Source organism: Peromyscus maniculatus, chromosome 9, assembly GCF_049852395.1.
Source record: "Peromyscus maniculatus bairdii isolate BWxNUB_F1_BW_parent chromosome 9, HU_Pman_BW_mat_3.1, whole genome shotgun sequence".
Lineage (NCBI taxonomy): Eukaryota > Metazoa > Chordata > Mammalia > Rodentia > Cricetidae > Peromyscus > Peromyscus maniculatus.
In genome coordinates, this window is record NC_134860.1 from 53188770 (window position 1) to 53206843 (window position 18074).

The 18074-nt window shown below is 54.4% G+C and overlaps 2 protein-coding genes across 5 annotated transcripts; one reads left to right on the forward strand and one right to left on the reverse strand.

Annotated features, from left to right (window-relative positions):
* The first annotated feature begins 1508 nt into the window (after positions 1–1508).
* Cpne6 (copine 6) lies at positions 1509–8635 on the forward strand. 4 transcript variants are annotated; one of them, XM_042284889.2, is made up of 17 exons: positions 1509–1855; positions 3151–3322; positions 3695–3874; positions 4330–4404; positions 4558–4632; positions 4799–4882; positions 4973–5062; positions 5409–5513; positions 5719–5805; positions 6373–6432; positions 6722–6855; positions 6928–6982; positions 7081–7132; positions 7434–7567; positions 7693–7929; positions 8121–8298; positions 8369–8632. In XM_042284889.2, the coding sequence occupies exons 2-16, from the start codon at positions 3155–3157 to the stop codon at positions 8256–8258; spliced, it is 1674 nt and encodes a 557-aa protein (XP_042140823.1). In that variant the 5' UTR covers positions 1509–1855; positions 3151–3154; the 3' UTR covers positions 8259–8298; positions 8369–8632. The 4 variants fall into 4 exon arrangements, with proteins under 4 accessions (XP_042140823.1, XP_015862522.1, XP_042140824.1 ...); XM_016007036.3 differs by having other exon boundaries at positions 1743–1855; positions 8420–8635; XM_042284890.2 differs by having other exon boundaries at positions 1743–1855; positions 8392–8632.
* Positions 8636–10844: 2209 nt separating this feature from the next.
* On the reverse strand, positions 10845–13744 carry Nrl (neural retina leucine zipper). Its single transcript, XM_006988525.4, has 2 exons — positions 13183–13744; positions 10845–12216 (listed from the first exon to the last, which is right to left on the reverse strand). The coding sequence occupies exons 1-2, from the start codon at positions 13561–13563 to the stop codon at positions 11884–11886; spliced, it is 714 nt and encodes a 237-aa protein (XP_006988587.1). The 5' UTR covers positions 13564–13744; the 3' UTR covers positions 10845–11883.
* Between the last annotated feature and the right edge of the window lie 4330 nt (positions 13745–18074).

The following is an 18074-nucleotide window of genomic DNA, read 5'->3' on the forward strand; positions in this document are numbered from 1 at the left end:
TGAGTGCTGGGAATCCAACCCAGGTTCCCTGTAAGAGCCAACAAGTGCTCTAAACCACCCAGCCATCACTCCAGCCCACCCCACCCCCCGTAAATATTACTTTTTTAAATCCTTTGTTTTTATTTTACATGTCTGGGTGTTGTGCCTGTGTGCATTTGTGCACCGGGTGCATGCAGTGCCCACAGAGGCGGAAGAGGGTGCTGGAGTCCCTAGGGCTAGAGTTACAAATGGTTGTGAGCTGCTGTGTGGGTGGGTGCTGGGAATTGAACCCAGGTCCTTTGGAAGACCAACCAGTGCTCTTAACTGTGGAACCCTCTCTCCAGCCCTACCTGTGGATACTCTAATAATCAAAAATCTCAACAATAGAGTAGCTTATAGTGAACAGGTCTCTATGACATGAAAAGAAAATGCAACACTTACATGAACCGCTTCTGGTGTGTCCTAACAAATATGATCTTGAAATTCAGGGACTCCCTCTGTGCTTCTTCCTCCAGCATCCTTCTGGATACCTTCCCCCACTCATCCAGATTGAACCTTCCTTCCCTCCTTATGCCTCCTTTTCACCCTGAGCATAATTTTGTGTGTCATACTTAACTGCATTTCATATTGTCTTAACCTCTCCTGGGTGGTCCCTCTATTTCATGTGTATCTGTCTCCTGGGGAACAGGAGCTATGTCTTAACTACCTGAGTAGCCCCGGTGCCTGGTACAATCTCTAGCGCTCAGGAGGTAGTGCATAAATGGTTTCTACCTTAATAAATGAGCAGCTTAGAGGCTAGAGATTGAAGTTTCCCTGTGAATGCGTTTGAGTACTCCTCCACTCACCACGCCCAAATGTCTCTCCACATGGCTAGAAACTGCTCGCTTCCCCTGATCTCACTGAGAATGACTCCTTCTGTTTCCTTAAGCTTTGTGCCTGGTCCAGCCCCTCCCACAAGGATGCAGCCATAAGGGTTGAATCGTGGGGGGTGGGGGGGGGGCGGACCATTGGGTACATTGTGGCCCTAGGAAGATGCCTTGGGAGTCAGTCTTTCAGCAAATGCACTCCGCGTGCAACCCTGCCCTCCAGAGCTGTATGACTGGATTGAAAGTCTGTGTAATGCAATCATGTGCACACTCCGTATTTCCCTAAGAAAGGGTAACTCGGGAACGGGATGTCATTTCCATGAGGTGCAGCGTGGTACATGGTGGGTTTTTTTAAGGAGCATGTGGATATCAACATTCTGTTGTATCCAGGTTAGTGAGAGTAGGTGTCTGTGTGTGTGTCACAAGTACAGCCCAGCGTTCTTTTATATGTAGCTACAAATATCCTTAACAAGTATAATACTGTTGAAAGTGCTATGAGAGTGTGTTTCCCGCTGCGCATCGCTGGGGCTATAACTGTCATGGTGTCACTGTGAGTTTATGTACTGGTGCCTGTGTGTGTCAAGATATGTGTGAGCCTGTGAGTCGTGGGTGCGTGTGTTGCCACCCTTCCTCTTTGTGGATGTGTGTGTGTGTGCATGTACCACTGCAATGTGTGTGTGTCTCTGTGATGCCGGGTGTGGGTGTGATGTGAAGGAGATGTGTGTCACTGTGTCTGTGGGGGTCCTGCTTCGGGCCTGCCCCCAGCCCGCCCTCCTCCCCTAGTTCTGTGGCTCCCTCCCAGCCAGTGTCCCTGCCCCTCCCCTCTTCTCCCTCCCAATCAGTCTGTGCAGGGGGGGGAGCTGGTGCTGCGGCCCCCCTCCTCCCCATCCTGGCCCCATAAATAGCAGCAGAGCCGGAGCCGGAGCTGGCGCCAGTGGCTGGAGCAGCGAGGAAGAGTCCGGGGCAGGGCCGGAGAGCTGGAGAGACGAGACCCTCGACCAAGAGTCCAGGTGAGCCCACCCTTCCTCCCTAATCCAGCCTGAGTCCTGCCTTCCCTGGCCCAGACTCCATAGCTCTCATCTCCTCCAGCTCTTAGAGAAGTCACCAGCCAGCCCTACCTGATCCCCCCTCTCCACCACATGCCCCTGCCTACCTCATGGCATCCACAGTAACCGAGAGACTGGTGGCTGGAAGGCAGAGAGAACCCCAAGCCCAGACCCTCCCCTCCCATATCTAAAAAGATAGATATATCATCGGGAGGCTGGTACCCAGCCAGGGAATGGTCCCGGTTCTGACCGAGCTACGAGACTGTCACACCCTCCTGGAGATGGACACAGGACAGAGGGGGGCAGACAGAAGGTGGGGCACTCAGGCACACCGGTGGACACTCACTCAGGAAGCATGGCATGGATCAGAGAGCTTCGCCCTGAGATCGGGACAGGCACAGAGAGGAGACGGGCTGACCAGCCATGAACTGGGGCCGGGGTACCCGTCTGCTGCTGCCTGAAGCTTGGTGACTCTGCTGGGGGAGGGCGATGCGCATGCATCCCACGGGCACCACGGTGGGGGCCATGGCTCCCCCAAAACCCTGTCGCTAAGAGACAGTGCCTGTGTTGCCAAGAAGTGTGAGAGCAGGGGAGGGGTGGGGAGGGAGGGCTGCAGACTTGTCAGGCGCCTGGGGAGCTCAGCACTGAGCCCTCGTGCTGACTCTCACTCCCCAGGCCCACCACCCCTCCATCCCCGTCACCCAACCTTACAGTAAGTGGGGGACACTAAGACGATGAGGACAGTTCGGCACAGTGCCTCCCGCTGCCCACCTGTCTCCTCCCGTCCCCCGTCCCCCACTGCAGACTTCCTCCCTAAGGCCCACCCTCTTCAGACCTCCAGGGCCCTCTCCGCCCTCTGCCCCACCCCCTTGCCCCACTTCAGCTCTCCAGTGCCAAGACTGAGTAGAGCGCTGCCTGGTCCACCAGTCGGGAAACCGGCAGAAGGTGCTGAGACAGCAGTAAATCAATCGATGGCCTGGGAGCCGAGACTGCCAGGAACCCACTTCATTCCCAGCCCTCCAGCCTTTCCCAGCCCCATCCGTGACACTTAGGCTGGCAGGGTGACAGAAGCCACGGGGCTCTGGACTCCTGATCTTGGCTGCTCAGAGCTTCAGGGGAGTCAAACGGAGGGCAGGGGGAGTGGGCTGCCCTGAGGACCCCAGGACCTCAGGAAGAAGAGCCCCGGGGGGGTAGATCCAGGACCCCCAAGAGACAAACTCCTCCTCTCCCTGTCCAGGCTGTCTGTTCTGTCCCCACAGTGCCATGTCGGACCCGGAGATGGGATGGGTGCCCGAGCCCCCAGCCATGACCCTGGGGGCCTCCCGAGTGGAGCTGCGGGTATCCTGCCATGGCCTCCTGGACCGAGACACACTCACAAAGCCTCATCCCTGTGTGCTGCTCAAGCTCTACTCTGATGAGCAGTGGGTGGAGGTGAGCGCAGCTGGGTGGGGGTTCCCCTCTACTGACCTTTGCTAAACCCGAGAGAGAAGGAGGGTGAGTGGGCACTGGAAGCCTCGTGGGGGCGTGTGAGGATTCCAAAGGACGTCTCTAGCCATGTGGATAACCTTGAACGTAAGCATGCCATCATTATTAAACCCAAACTATTTTAGGCAGAGGCTTGCAGAGCCCCAGAGGGCTGAAGTCTAGTGGTCCAGCAGCACCCCAAATTCAAAAGTCAGCTAAGAAAGAAAGGAGCCAGTTGATGGGGACAAAAGAACCCAAGGAGAGCCCATGTGGCAGGAGAAGTACAGGGCAGAGACAGGGAGCCTTGGGTCCCAGAGGGTCCTGTCCCTCCTGCTGCAGGTGGAGCGCACCGAGGTGCTTCGCTCCTGTTCAAACCCCGTCTTCTCCCGGGTGCTGGCCGTTGAATACTTTTTTGAAGAGAAGCAGCCCTTGCAATTTCACGTGTTCGATGCTGAGGACGGAGCCACCAGCCCCAGCAGTGACACCTTCCTCGGCTCTACAGAGTGTACCTTGGGCCAGGTCTGCATCCCAGTCTCTACATACATCACCGTCAGTTTCTGCCTCCAGAAGCCAAACTAAGAGAAAAGAGCCCTGAAGCTAGTTCTGAGTCCGGGGGCCCTCCCCACCATCCATGGGGGCCCTCCCTACCAACCATGGGATGTGCACCCTGGGACAAGACACTTAACCCACTTTTCCCATCTCAAGTGAGGGGCGGGTTATTCTCATAGTGCTCCTTCTGTTATTGTTACTGTTGTTGTTGTTGTTGCATTTGGTGCTGGGGATTGAACCACTGAGCTACACTCCCCCCCCTCCAGCACCTCTCTCCTAGGCTGCTGTAGAAATTCAATCCACCCTCACCCGATCAAAGGGCCAACCTTATGGACACTCTGTGGGCATTTATCTTCCCACCCTCATTCCCTTGGCCAGGACAGATGTATTCATTACAGCCAGACTCCCCCCACCTCTGTCTTTAGATTGTGTCCCAGACCAAGGTCACTAAACCATTACTGCTGAAGAATGGGAAGACTGCGGGCAAGTCTACAATCACGGTAGGCCAAGTCACAGTTCCCACCGTTGGGCCCATGTCCCCATGTGGATACCCACTGTGACACTGCGCTGATGACCACCTTCGTTTATGGGAAGCCTATATGGCAGCCCTTCTGGTGCGGAGGAAATTCTTCACACTGTGTCTTCTCTTACAGATTGTAGCTGAGGAGGTGTCAGGCACCAACGACTACGTGCAGCTTACCTTCAGAGCCCATAAGCTGGACAACAAGGTTGGAACCCCAGAGTCCAGGCATCTGTGCCCCGTTAGAGAGCCACAGGCATCCCACCACAGACAGACTCCAGGGTCCCAGGCCAATTCTCTTCTCAATGTTACTCCCGCCCCGTCCTCCTCACAGATCTCACCAGACTCATGAGCCCTTTTCCCTGCATCTCCAGGATCTCTTCAGCAAGTCTGACCCTTTCATGGAGATCTATAAGACCAATGGGGACCAGAGTGACCAGTTGGTCTGGAGAACGGAGGTCGGTACACAGGGCCGTGGGATGGCAGTGGGCAGATTTTAGTCAAGAAACGCAGACAGGAAGTGACAAGGTCCCCTCTGCCTCTCCAAGGTGGTGAAAAACAACCTGAACCCCAGCTGGGATCCCTTCCGCCTGTCCTTACACTCACTGTGCAGCTGTGACGTCCACCGGCCTCTCAAGGTAAAGCCCCAGGGAAATAAGGGGGCAGCCAGTCTGCTGTCTGAGACCTTCCCCAGGAGGCTGCAGGCTTCCTCCCTTTCCCTTGTGTGATAAGCACACCTCTCTGTGGGATAAATAACAGCTCACAGCTCAGTGTTAAGTTCCCATGGAGGAGCCTTTATCTGAGGCCAAACTTCCTGCTAGAGACTGAGCTAAAGAGTGATGTTTAGCAGGTGGATTCTGGGTAGGCTAAGGACTTGTATTTGGGCCTGGACACTGTGAGGTCCCTACTACCCTACGTCAGACACCTTTGCAGCCGCTACAGAATATCCCTAACCCTGGCCCCACCCCTTCCGTCTCCCTTCAGTTCCTGGTATACGACTATGACTCCAGCGGGAAGCATGACTTCATCGGAGAGTTCACCAGCACGTTCCAGGAAATGCAGGACGGGACAGCCAAACCTGGGCAGGAGGTGCCGAAGACCCCAGAACCCCTGGGGAAATTACAGGGGTGGTTGGTCGTTGAACACATCACTCTGGGAGACAGAGAGGGTGGGAAGTGCCCAGGCTTGGCAGAAGGACAAGGGTCATGAGGGTCTTACCCTGGAAGCATCCGTCAGTGGGAAGAGGCAAGAAGGTCTACTTGATGGACTTCTTTGTGTTGTGGGGTGGGTCTAGATGCAGTGGGATTGTATCAACCCCAAATACCGGGACAAGAAGAAGAACTACAAGAGCTCAGGGACAGTCGTGCTGGCCCAGTGCACGGTAAGTCACAGTTCACAACTCAAGCGTCCTCTGCCCCTGCCCTACCACAGTCCCAGATCCGTGCCCTTCCTTGCTTTTTAATTTTTAAAAAAATGTATATTTATTTATTGGGGGGGGTGTGTGCTTGTGTGGACGCATCAGTGCCATAGAGTGCACGTGGAGGTCAAAGGACAACTTTGGGAATCAGCCCTTCCCTTCTACCATATGGGTCCTAGGGATCAGACCCAGGTCTTCAGGCTTGGCAACAAGAAATTCTACCCACTGAGCCAGCTCTCCAGCTGTTTCTTTGTTAGTTAGTTAGTTAGTTAGTTAGTTAGTTAGTTAGTTAGTTAGTTAGTTAGTTAGTTAGTTAATATGTGTGTGTGTCTGTCTGTCTGTCCGTCCTTCCCTTGCTTTAAAGACTTGCTCTGGGAACTGGGAACCCTTGCTCCATCCCATCCTCAGCTACAACCTTTAAAACTCTAGTCTCCCCCCCCCACACCCCCACTTTTCCCACGGAGCCTTGCCAAAGCCTCCTCCTCCACCTGAAAGGACCATCTCACCGCATTACCCCTGCCCCTCTCCCAGGTGGAAAAAGTGCACACCTTCCTGGATTACATCATGGGCGGCTGCCAGATCAGCTTCACGGTAAAGCCCTCCCCCATATCACACCCCCACCCCACCCACCCACCCCCGTCCGAGAGATGGCCTAAGAAAGAGGGAGGGGCCAAATCCATGCTAACTGCAGGAAGCCAGAGTCCCACTGCCCTTAATTGGGCATCTCATGTACCTTGAATCCAACACCCTACTCAACTATGAGGCTACCTAAGGGCTCCCCTAGATCCACCTTGGTCCTTTTAACATAGTCTAACTCTGGCCTAGCCTGTCTGTGGGTTCTCACGGCTGCAGCATGAGCCCCCCCCCCACCTTCACCCAGGTGGCCATCGACTTCACTGCCTCCAACGGGGACCCACGGAGCAGCCAATCCCTGCACTGCCTCAGCCCCCGACAGCCCAATCACTACCTGCAGGCCCTGCGCACGGTGGGAGGCATCTGCCAGGACTATGACAGGTAGGGGGGCAGGGCGTGGGGCAGGGAGGGAGGCCTTGCCCGGGGGGTTCCACAGCTTTTTCCTCTCTCCAGTGATAAGCGGTTTCCAGCTTTTGGCTTCGGAGCTCGAATCCCCCCAAACTTTGAGGTAGGCTGGGTAACAAGAGTCAGGAAGATGTTGGGGGGGGAGGGAGTAGGGGGGAGGACAGAAGAGAGGTACCCTTCACAGCCCCGACCCGCTTACAGGTGTCCCATGACTTTGCCATCAACTTCGACCCAGAAAATCCGGAGTGTGAAGGTAAGCTGGGAGAGTCCCACCAACCTGCAGCCGTGGACGCCTGTAATCTCAAGACTGCAGACTCCACTCCCATGCACTCAGCTCCCTGACCCATCCCTTCCTCCCATCTAAGGCCGGTCTTCCCTTGGGAAGAATCCAAGTCTTATGACCCAGCATCGTGCCCAACCCCAGGGCCATCTGACTCTCTCAGCTTATTGAGGAGCAAGGAGCCATCAGGCCTAAAACAGAAATCACCATGCTGCTGTGTCTGGAGCGTGCCCTGCTGACTTCCGCCAGCTCCATCTCTTTTCTCTGCCCACAGAGATCGCAGGGGTCATAGCCTCCTACCGCCGTTGCTTGCCTCAGATCCAGCTCTATGGCCCTACCAACGTGGCCCCCATCATCAACCGTGTGGCTGAGCCAGCCCAGCGGGAGCAGAGCACCGGCCAAGCCACGGTGAGGAAGCAAAACAGAGAACCAGGTGTCCTCTGTTGGTGCCGGGGTCAGGACCCGGGTTTGGAAAGAGCGTCAGCGCCCTTTCCTACGGAATCGACCCACGCTCTCCCTCTGCTTGCCCTCAGAAGTACTCGGTACTGCTGGTCCTCACTGATGGCGTGGTGAGTGACATGGCTGAGACCCGAGCAGCCATTGTACGGGCCTCCCGCCTGCCCATGTCCATCATTATCGTGGGCGTGGGCAACGCTGACTTCTCTGACATGCGGCTGCTGGATGGAGATGATGGCCCCCTGCGTTGCCCAAAAGGGGTACCGGCAGCCCGTGACATCGTCCAGTTTGTGCCCTTCAGGGACTTCAAGGATGTGAGTATTGGGTCCTCTCTCCCAGGGAAAGGGCTCCTCAACAGTTCATGGCCCCCAAATCTTTCTCATCTTCCTGACGTCCTTCAAAGAGCGCTAGACTCCAGCGTGCCACACCAGAGCCCCACCGGTCCCTCGTTTGACCCATCTGCCCCCGGTTCTCCTGCCCCTAACCAACCTCCTTCCCTCCCCAGGCCGCGCCCTCCGCACTAGCCAAGTGTGTCCTGGCGGAGGTGCCGCGGCAGGTGGTGGAGTACTACGCCAGCCAGGGTATCAGTCCAGGAGCTCCCAGACCCTCCACACCGGCTGTGACCCCCAGCCCCAGCCCGTGATGACTGCCTCTCGACAAACGAACACTCCCTCAGTCTTTCAGTGAGTCCTGGGGAACCGAAGGGTGGGCGCCAAGGGGGTTCCACGTGGGGCTTCGGAACGACTCGTCTAGGCTGCCTGCCGTGGCTGGGGCAGTTGCCCGTGGCCATCCTGCTCTTCTCAGGTGCCTGTGCTGACCCTTGGCTCTAGTGACCCGTGTCTCTGCCTCTTGGACCAGTGGTGCCCTGTGAGTCCTGGAAGTGAGTGGTGGGCCCTGCTCCCACCTCTTCAAGCCTCATGGCCCTCACCTCTGTGGACCCCCAACAGCTCCCTTCAGTGATTGTGGCTTTATGAGTGTTAATAAAGGGAACTACCCCCAGTACTCCAGCCTCTACCCATCATGCCTCAGGTGCCTGTTGGAGAGCCCATCACTCCCACATATACCCGAGAAAATGGGGCCCTGTCTCTTTCCAAATCTGAGCCAGAGCTCCCCCAAGCAGGCTGTTGTCTCTGCGGCCCCCCAACTGTGTGCCGGTGGGAGCTAAGGGGCCCCCACCCTCACCTCCCAAGCCCAGGGGGGTCTAAGCACCATGGGTGTTAATTGCAGGAGATGGGGAAGGGTAATGAGAGGCTGTCAGGAGGGCAGGCTAATGCTTCCTTAGAGCTGTCTCCACAGAGGCCCCGCTGAGTACCCCAGGGGCTGAACCCCAGCCCCCACACAGCTGCGGGGCAGGCCAAGGAGGGGTGGTGGGGCGTGAAGGGGTGCAGCAGGTCTGCAAACAAGTTAGGAGCCCAGAGAGGACATCTGAGGCCTGGCTTTCCTGGTGGAGTGTTCATGCACCACACAGACCCAGGCCTCTGTGAGTGCAGCCTGAGGTTTCCGGAAATCCAGCCGGGTACTCGTGCTGATGACGTCATCGGCAACAGCAATGTGGATTGTTCTTCAACACACAGCACACTCGTCACACTCTGCTCCTTTAAACATGTGTATTGTGATATCAAGTCAGGGCCGGAGAGGTGGCTCTGAGGTTAAGAGCACTGACTGCTCTTCCAGGGGTCCTGAGTTCAAACCCCAGCAACCACATGGTGGCTCACAACCATCTATAATGAGATCTGGTGCCCTCTTCTGGCGTGTAGACAGAACGCTGTATGTAGTAGCGAGTTAGAGCACTATTTCTCTGTTTTCCTGACAGCGAGTAAGGCTTGATTTTAACTCTACAAGGTCAGAAAAGAGCCGGAACCATAGCTGCCTGGCCACAACACCCACACTCTTCATCACTCCAGCATCTTTGCCATCCATGGGGTCTAGACGCGCCATCTTGAGACCTGGTGTATGCGTTCTGTGGCCTGGTTTGTGGGCGTAAGTGTCTGAGGATAGTGTCTCTGCCCTTGTATGCCATGCAAATAAGAAAGGGAAGCCAGGGAATCAATGGGTCTGGATTGAGGCTCCAAAGGACAGAATAAGTCAGGAACTCCCCCGACAGGACACAAATGAAATTCAGAGTAAGGGGAAGGCGGGAGATGGGCCCGTGCCTGTAATCCGGGTACTCAGAAAGCATGGCCAAGGGGAGTGGCACACGCCTTTGATCCCAGCACCCAGCACACGAGTCAGAGGCAGGTGGATCACCATGAGTTCAAGGCCAGCTTGATCTACAAAGTGAGTTCCAGGCCAGCTAGGTCTCAAGAAAGAAAAGGAAAGGTAAACCCAGTTTGAGGCCAGCCTGGGCTACATAGGAAAAAGGAAAAAGGGAAACGCAGAGTAAGAAGAGCTCAGATCCTAGGTGGGCTCCCCTGCCCCAGCCTCTCCCTGCAACGACAACTGTAAAAGAGAAAGATGCTGGGTCATCACCGAGAGGAACCCACGCCAGAGAGGAAGGCCACACTGGTCAGGGGGCAGGCAAGGCAGAGGGCCGGGCAGGGGCTGCAGGAAAGGACTCCTCTTGGAGCCTCCTGCAGAGACTAAGGATGAGCTGGGCTAGAGGAGGGGACAGAGGGAACAAGAAATGCGATGGGAAGAGAAGAGACAGCTGGTCAGGGGGTGGGTAGTGGGGGCAGAAAGGAAGAAAGACATATGGGAGCCGCCTCCCCCACACAGGACTGCTTCTCCCGTTTATTACGGCCCTCGGAGGACAGATGACAGTGGCTGATGAGGTGGACACTCCTCCCAGCTCAAAGCCTCTGCTCTGCCCAAAGGCCCTCCCCATATGTGGCTGAACTGGAGGGCTGGGTTGCCATGGCAACGGCGAGGCCTGGAGCACAGCCACAGACAGGCCTAGCTAGGGCCACTGCTGCTCCTGGGCTTTGGTTGTGGTGGTGGTGGTGGTGGTGATGGTGGTGGTGGTGGTGGTGGTGGTGAGGGAGGCTCTATCTGGACCATTCCCCACCCCCTCCAATCCACTTTCATTGGCCTTCTAGAACGGAGATGTGCTCTGCTCCGCTCCATAATGTGTCTATCTCTTGGCACAAATTAGCCAAGCAGTCTACCACTGAGCTACAGCAGATGCCCCCCCCAGGAAAAAAAAAACCTCTCCCCCCCTCCTCCACCTCTCTCATCGGTTTCATTCTCACAGCAGACACACAAGACAGTAGCCTGAAGCAGTGGTAGAGAATTAACTCTATTTTAAATTGCAAGAATGTTTAACCAATAACCTGAATTTTTCCTGGACGTCAGGTTTAATTCACACACTCTCAGCTTCTGGTTACCCTGTGAGGTCTCACTTCAGCTCTGAGTGGCAAGAGGTAGCAGCAGGGGCACCCTCCGCCCGCCCTTCGAAGGCCAAGCCAGCCTAGAGGGAGCCACAGAGGGCCAGCGCAAGTGAGCGCTCCGGAGAAGCCAGGCTGCGGTGTCTACCGCCTAGGCTACAGCCTGGAGGCTGGGGCAGAACAGGATGTCCTTTGGGTACAGTCATCTTGGGGCCTCTTGGGTGTCTAGACCGTTTAGACTTGCTCACTGTGGTGGATGCCAAAACTGAAACAATGTCAGAAGCCGTCAAATCCAAATAAAAAGTTAGATGAAGTCATTGGAATCCAATGGCAATTGCTTTGCTTAAGGTGACAGACATATGGCCTGTGACACCATTTGAGACGAGTGCCCAGGTCTCCAGGCTCCCATCCAGAGTGTTTGTTCTGCTGCTTTGGACGCTAAAGGCCACTGGGTTGAGCAGGGAAAAGCATCTTGAGTTAACCTACTACTCTCTTTGGAGGAACTGAAATCTTGAAAATTCAGTAGCCCTAAAATGGTGAGTCCCAAATTTCAGTGGAAATGCAGCTTCATTGTTAATTACAGCATCAATGCACTACACGTTGAAAACCTTGAATTAAGAACTAGACTGAAGGGCGGCGCTGCCCGCCCCCTCCTCCTGTTGAGCATGCCACCCACCCATCCTCCACACCTCCACCCTCGGTACAGGCACTAGCTAGACCCTGCAGAATTCAGTGCCCTAATCACGAGGAGTCATGGCCTGCAAAAGGGAAGGGGACGCATCTCCAGCAAAGGACGAGCATCTAACCTCAGGCATGCCACGAGGGTCAGAAGTTTGGGGATATTTGTATAGACACACTCAGGACCACAGGTAGCGATTTGGTGAGTGGCATACTCTCCTGTCTACCCCGACACCTCCAAACCGCCCCACCCCCTGCCCTAGAGGCTCAGAGGAAGAGGTGCGCGTGGTCGTCGGACCCGGGGCCGCTGGAGGTCAGCCGGTCGCAGCGGGCCTTGTAGAGGTCGCGCTCGCGAGCCAGGCGGGCCACCTCGGCCCGCAGTGCGTCCAGCTGGGCGGCCAAGCGGGCGCGCTCGGCCTCCAGCCCGCGCCGCTGCTGCAGCCGCTTGGAGCGGCAGGCCTGCGCGTAGCCGCGGTTCTTGAGCGTGCGGCGCCTCTGCTTCAACCGCAGAGCCTCGTCGCGCCCGCAGCCCCGCAGTTGCCGGTTCAGCTCGCGCACCGACATCGAGACCAGCGCCGCGTCCGAAAATCTCTCTGGCAGCTGCGGAGGAAGAATGCAGGGACCAGATCGGTGCGGGTGTCCACCTTCACCTGCTGCATGCTCGCTCTTCCTACAGACCCCACCCCAAGGAGTCCCGACACGTCCTGGACCCCAGGGCTACACACGGCTAAGCACACACACACACACACACACACACACACACACACACACACACACACACACCCTTGTGGTCCTTCCTCAAGTGTCGCAGTGTGAGCTCCGCCCCCCTGCTCTGGCGAACCAATCGTGCCTCTGGACACTGCGTACCCTTCAACTGTCCGCAATGTCCAGGGGACCCGCGCCCAGACAGATCCTGCCCTTGCCACAGACCACACGTTTCCCTGTCCTCAACACCACAACCCAGTGACCCTCGAGGATTTGGATTACATCGTAATGCCCTCAACACCCCCATCTGTGTCTATAATTAATAGGATGAGTCCCAATCCTTTCTGAGAAGGTTGGGCGCTGGGGAAAAACACGGAGCCTTGAAAAAGCCAACTTCAACCACAGCCTGTACCCAGCCAGGTTCCACACATCCTTTATCTATTTGCTACTACATAATCGCTCATCCCCCACAACGCTCTTAAATTCTAAGCCCTTTTCCCTTTGAGGCCCCTTCTAATCTTTTGTTTTGTTTTTTGACGGGGTCTCGCTGTGTAGCCCGTGGCTGGCCCGGAACACACTAATTAGACCAGGCAGGATTCTAATTCACAGAAATCTGCCTGAGTCTGCCTCCTGAGTACCGGGATTAAAGGCGTGAACCACAACTCTTGGCTTCCTCCTTGTCTTCTCTCTGTTCCCCATAATTCAACTATTTCCTACCATTTTGAACAATCGATGTAGTTTTCTCAAGGACCTAGCCCTGTCTCTTTCCAGTCCACAACCCTCTCCAGGAATTCTCCCTCTCTTAAGAGCTGGTCACCTCCCCCAGGTCTTCCTCCCCTCAGACTAACCTGGGTCACTCACCTGGGCGTGCTGGGCTCCTGTCTCTCCGGGGCTCCCTGAATAGTAGCCACGGGGCCCTTCTACAGGGACTGGGCCCTGATTCTGCAGCAGCTCCACAGCCTCGTCAGGACTTAGCCCCAGCACCTCATCAGCCCCTAGCTGCTGCTGCAGGGTGGCCAACCAATACAGCTCCTCCAGGCCTGGCCTGGGGCCCTCGCTGCTGCCCACCATGCCTGGCTCACTGAAGGTGGGTGAGGGGGGCACTGAGCTGTAAGGTGTGGAGCCCAGTGAGGCTGTGGGGAGTCCAGGTCGGCCCTCGGAGGGTTCCCGTTTTATTTCAAACTTCATCAAATCAAAGTCATTAACATATTCCATAGCCAGGGGACTCGGGGGAAGAGCCATTCTGGACTGAGCTGAGAGAGGTGTTCCTGCAAGAAAAAGGAGAGGTCTGAACACTCGGGAGGCTGCCCGCCATCCCTCTCACTACACCTGCTTCCCTCCAGACCCAAGCACCCCGACACTAGGGCTCTGGGACCCCAGAGCAATAATGCAGCCCTCTTCCCTGTGCAGTGACTGCTGGGCAGCTCCCGACACACAACAAGGAGCTGGAGGCCTGGAGGACAAAACGGACAGCGGCCTCTCACCCCTTCGGTGCCCCTGGGATCCGTGAAAAACAAGAGCGCCATGGCAGTGCTCCCAACCCCAGTGCTGGCACATGCCAAGAAGCTCTGTCATCTCCAGAGGCACAATTCCATTTACAGGCAATTAAAATTTGAGCTTAATTAACTCTGTGTGTGTGGGGGGGGGTGGGTGTGGCTGTGTGGCTGTGTGTATACGTGTATATGTGATTCTGTGTGTCTGTGTGGCTCTGTGTATATGGCTGGAGAAACTCTTCATCTGCAGAAGCACAATTCCATTTACAGGCAATTAAAATTTGAGCTTAATTAACTCTGTGTGTGTGTGTGTGTGTGTGTGTGTGGCTGTGTGTATATGTGTGTATTGTATATGTAGCTCTCTGTGTGTGTATATATGTATATACATATATGTGTGTGTGTGTGTGTGTGTGTGTGTGGTTCTGTGTGTGTGTGTGTCTGTGTGTCTGTGTGTATATGGCTGAAGAAACTGTCATCTCCAGAGGCACAATTCCATTTACAAGCAATTAAAATTTGAGCTTTATTAACTGTGTGTGTGTGTGTGTGTATGTGGCTGTGTGTGTGTGTATGTGGCTGTGTGTGTATGTGTGTGTGTATAAGTGGTTCTGTGTGTGTGTGTGACTGTGTGTATATGTGTATAAGTGGTTCTCTGTGTGTGTGTGTGGCTGTGTAGCTGTGTGTATATGTGTACAGGTGGTTCTCAGTGTGTGTGTGTGGCTGTGTGTGCATGTGTATAAGTGGTTCTGTGTGTGTGTATGTGGCTGTGCATGTATGTGTATGGCTCTCTCCCTACATGTATGTGTGTGTGTTAGGACAGTGGAAAGACACTGTTGTTAATTTTAGGGTAGAAGAACATTGTGCTGTTACCTTTATCTCTCAAAGCCTTCAGGACAGTGGCAGTTACACATTTGTCCTGTGGGTTAGTCAATAGACAAATCTCTTCTTCAATAAGAGGCTTTCTATGGGGGGAAAGGTTCTAGAAAGATCTGGACCAAGCGGCCACTCTCTCTCCTCAAGGTCAGTCTCTCCGAAGAGAACCCATGAAGACAGATCTTCTTTGATTTAGAACCTGCCATGTGAGTTTGAGCAGACTGCCTTCGCCTTCAGATCCTGCTGCTGCTCACTGCAGGCAATTAGAGTCGAAAACTTCCCCAGAGAGTGTTCTGTGGAACACCAATTCTGAGAAATACCCTAGGAGAGGTTTCTATGCAGATAATCTAGGGAAGGCTCCCTCTTAGCCCCATCTCTTGCAGATTCATAAGCACAAAAATACATTTAACGCGGAGTGCACCAAATTGACAATGCTAAGGAACTCTCCCATGTTCTCCTGCGGCCAGTTTACTGCACTACTTGACACTCCCCAGTCTGGAAGTCCCAGCTCTGGTCCAGTGCCACCAGGCACACGAGGCACACCCCCAGGCCCAGACGGGGACCTTGACGGGGTCTCACCCCCCAGCTCCTGCACTTTAGCTGCCTCTTGAGTCCCTCTTTTCTTCAGCCACATCTCAGACTTCCACACTCTGACCGGAGAGGTGGAGGAGCAGACAAGGCTTCTCTGCCTCCCCAGGGGAGAGCTGTCCTCTGAAGAACCACTCAAGCCCGGGAGGACAGGGGTGCCGGAAGGAACTAGTGCTTGGCAAGAAGGAGATGGCGAGGCACTGAGAGAGGTGTCCAGAGAGAGGGGGTTGGCAAACCATTAAGCAGAGAAAGTTGCTTATCTTTCTGATGTGATAGAATCCAGAGTGGGAATGAGACAGGACACCGAGGAGTGAGTACGACAGATACGACAGAGAACAGACTGCCGGGATCGGAGGAGGGACTCTACATGGCAGACCTAGCACCCAGGTGGGCCACCAGACATACTCACGTTAGGAATGTCGGAGACGACGTAGTCAGCCTCAGAACCCGAGAGGCACGGTTTCCCCAGAGACTAGAGACTCCATAGAGCAGGGTCTGGTGTCCCTGTATTCAGAACAAGGGGGCTATAGGAACAGTGCCCAAAGGGCACTCTTAAAGGGCTAGTTCTCTGAGATCATCTGTGGTTCTCAAGCCTCAGCCAATGAGATAATGGGCTTATTCGCATATCTCATTGGCCTGGGGCAGGGATGCAGAGGACGGTGAAGGACAGGTACCACCAGTTCTCAAAAAAGAAAAAAGGGCATCTTCCCCCCCAAGACAGCTTCTGATTGGTGGCCACACTTTGACATGTGCTCGGTTTCCAATACAAAGAGTCACAGTGGCCCAAGCATCACCGTCCAGGTGAACACAGCCCTCAGCTCGGTCACTCAGCCTAGGGCTGGTAGAGTCCAGACGAACTCCCAGAAACCCCATCTTTTAAGACTCTGCACCGCCCATCTACGTCTGTGGGATGTATATGCTCTCCCAGCCCATTCTCATCCGGATGGACGGATCTGCTTCCTCTTTTCAAGTATCCTAGCATTTCAGACCCCGATCCACCTTCACCCTGGCTGGCCTTATACCTCCCAGAGTCGCTGTATTAGAAAGATAAGCAACTTTCTCCACGAAGAATCTCACTCTTAATAACCCAGCCCCAAGACAAGCAGCCCCGCTTGAGAGAAGGGGCAGGAAAGAGAGGCCAGACTCCTGGTCTTTCCTCAGGATACCAAAAGAGGCTAAAATCTGATCACAACATAGTCATCAGACACGCTTTTGTAACTGGCCTCAGGAGCCCTCTGCTTCCTCTCACCTTTTCCCTGTGTGTGTCAATCTTCTCTCCTCCTCGCTCACTCACTCATCATGATTCCCAGACGGCTGCCGGTGTGACCTACATTTTCAGCCTAATCTCCTAACACCTCTTAGGGCTATCATCCCCCAGCAGGAGCTGGAGCAGGGATACTAGGACTTACCCAAGGAGATGTTTAAACCTGCCTGAAGCTGTTAAACTGGGTCTGTGCTAGAATAAACTCCAGACGTGAAAGAGTATTCGCCACCTTCTGAGGACACCTAGGAACAATTAGTTAATAGATCTTCTTTCCCGATGCAGAGGAAGGTCTGGGCTCTGTCAGCCCCAAGAGTCCTCAGTCAGAACAATTAACCTAGTCCCACCCAGCCTTAGATGTGAGGGAAGAGCTAGCAGATGCAGACAATGGTTCCCAAAATGTGGTCCTTAGATCACCAATAGAAGCATCTCTTGGCAACTTGAAGGAACAAGTTCTCTGGCTTTACCCCAAACTCACAGAATCAGAAACTCTGTAGGTAGGATATAGGCATCGGTGACTTAATAAGCCCTTCCAGCAATTCTGACACACTAAAGTTTGAGAACCACTGGTCTACAGGTGCCTACATTCAACCCATCTTATCTTGCTGTGTGTGTATATGTGTGTGTGTGTATGTGTGTGTGTGTGTGTGTGTGTCCCCGTGTGTGTGTCCATGTCCGTGTGTGTGTGTGTGTGTGTGTGTGTGTGTGTGTGTGTGTGTCCACACTACATTAGTTATCCATCGCTGCTTGGATATAAATACTCCCTAAAGACTCATGTGTTCAAGGCTTGTTTCCCAGATAAGGGCACAATTGACAAGCGATCGGATGAGAGTGCTAAACTTATCAATGCGTTTATCAGGTGAGGCGTTCGTACTGAATTGGCTGTCTGGAGGCGGGGCCTAACTGGAAGAAATACGCCTATAAATGGCATATCTTCTCCTTAGTTCATCCATGTATTTCCCTCTCTGGCTCTCCCTCCCTCCCTTTCTCTCTGCCCTCTCTTTCTCTCTCCTTCTCTCTTTGCTTCACCATATACTCCCCATCATGATGTTAGATTTTGGACCAAAGCAATAGAACCACAACTGAACCTGAAACCATGAGCCCAAAGAAGTCTCTCCTCCTTTGATTTTTCTCAGGCATTTTGTCACAACAACCAAAAACTGACTAACACAATTACTCCAATCGATAACCTGAAGTAATCAGCTTTAATTGGAAAGAGGTTTGTGCCGGGCGGTGGTGGCACTTGCCTTTGATCCCAGAAGAGGCAAACGGATCTCTTCTGAGTTCGAGGCCAGCCTGGTCTACAGAGCGGGTTCCAGGACAGCCAGGGTGACACAGGGGGAAAAAGAATAAGAAAAAGAAAGAGGTTTGTTTTGCTGCCTTAGAGACCCCAGCCTGTGAGTCCTCGGCCCCGTCGATTATGGCCTGTGTGAGTCCAGTTGTCACGACAGGGACACACACCTCAAAGCTACTCACAAAAAAGGAAAGGAAGGGCAGGGCCCTGCTTTCCTCACAGGTCCGTACACCCAATGACCAGAAGA

Coding starts and splice junctions, on each gene's coding strand:
- Nrl (XM_006988525.4), bottom strand. CDS start 13,563: ATGGCTCTTCCCCCGAGTCCCCTGGCTATGGAATATGTTAATGACTTT. Junction 12,217..13,182: donor CAGGAGCCCAGCACGCCCAG/GTGAGTGACCCA, acceptor CTTCCTCCGCAG/CTGCCAGAGAGATTTTCGGA.
- Cpne6 (XM_042284889.2), top strand. CDS start 3,155: ATGTCGGACCCGGAGATGGGATGGGTGCCCGAGCCCCCAGCCATGACC. Junction 5,063..5,408: donor ACGTCCACCGGCCTCTCAAG/GTAAAGCCCCAG, acceptor GTCTCCCTTCAG/TTCCTGGTATACGACTATGA. Junction 6,983..7,080: donor GAATCCCCCCAAACTTTGAG/GTAGGCTGGGTA, acceptor ACCCGCTTACAG/GTGTCCCATGACTTTGCCAT.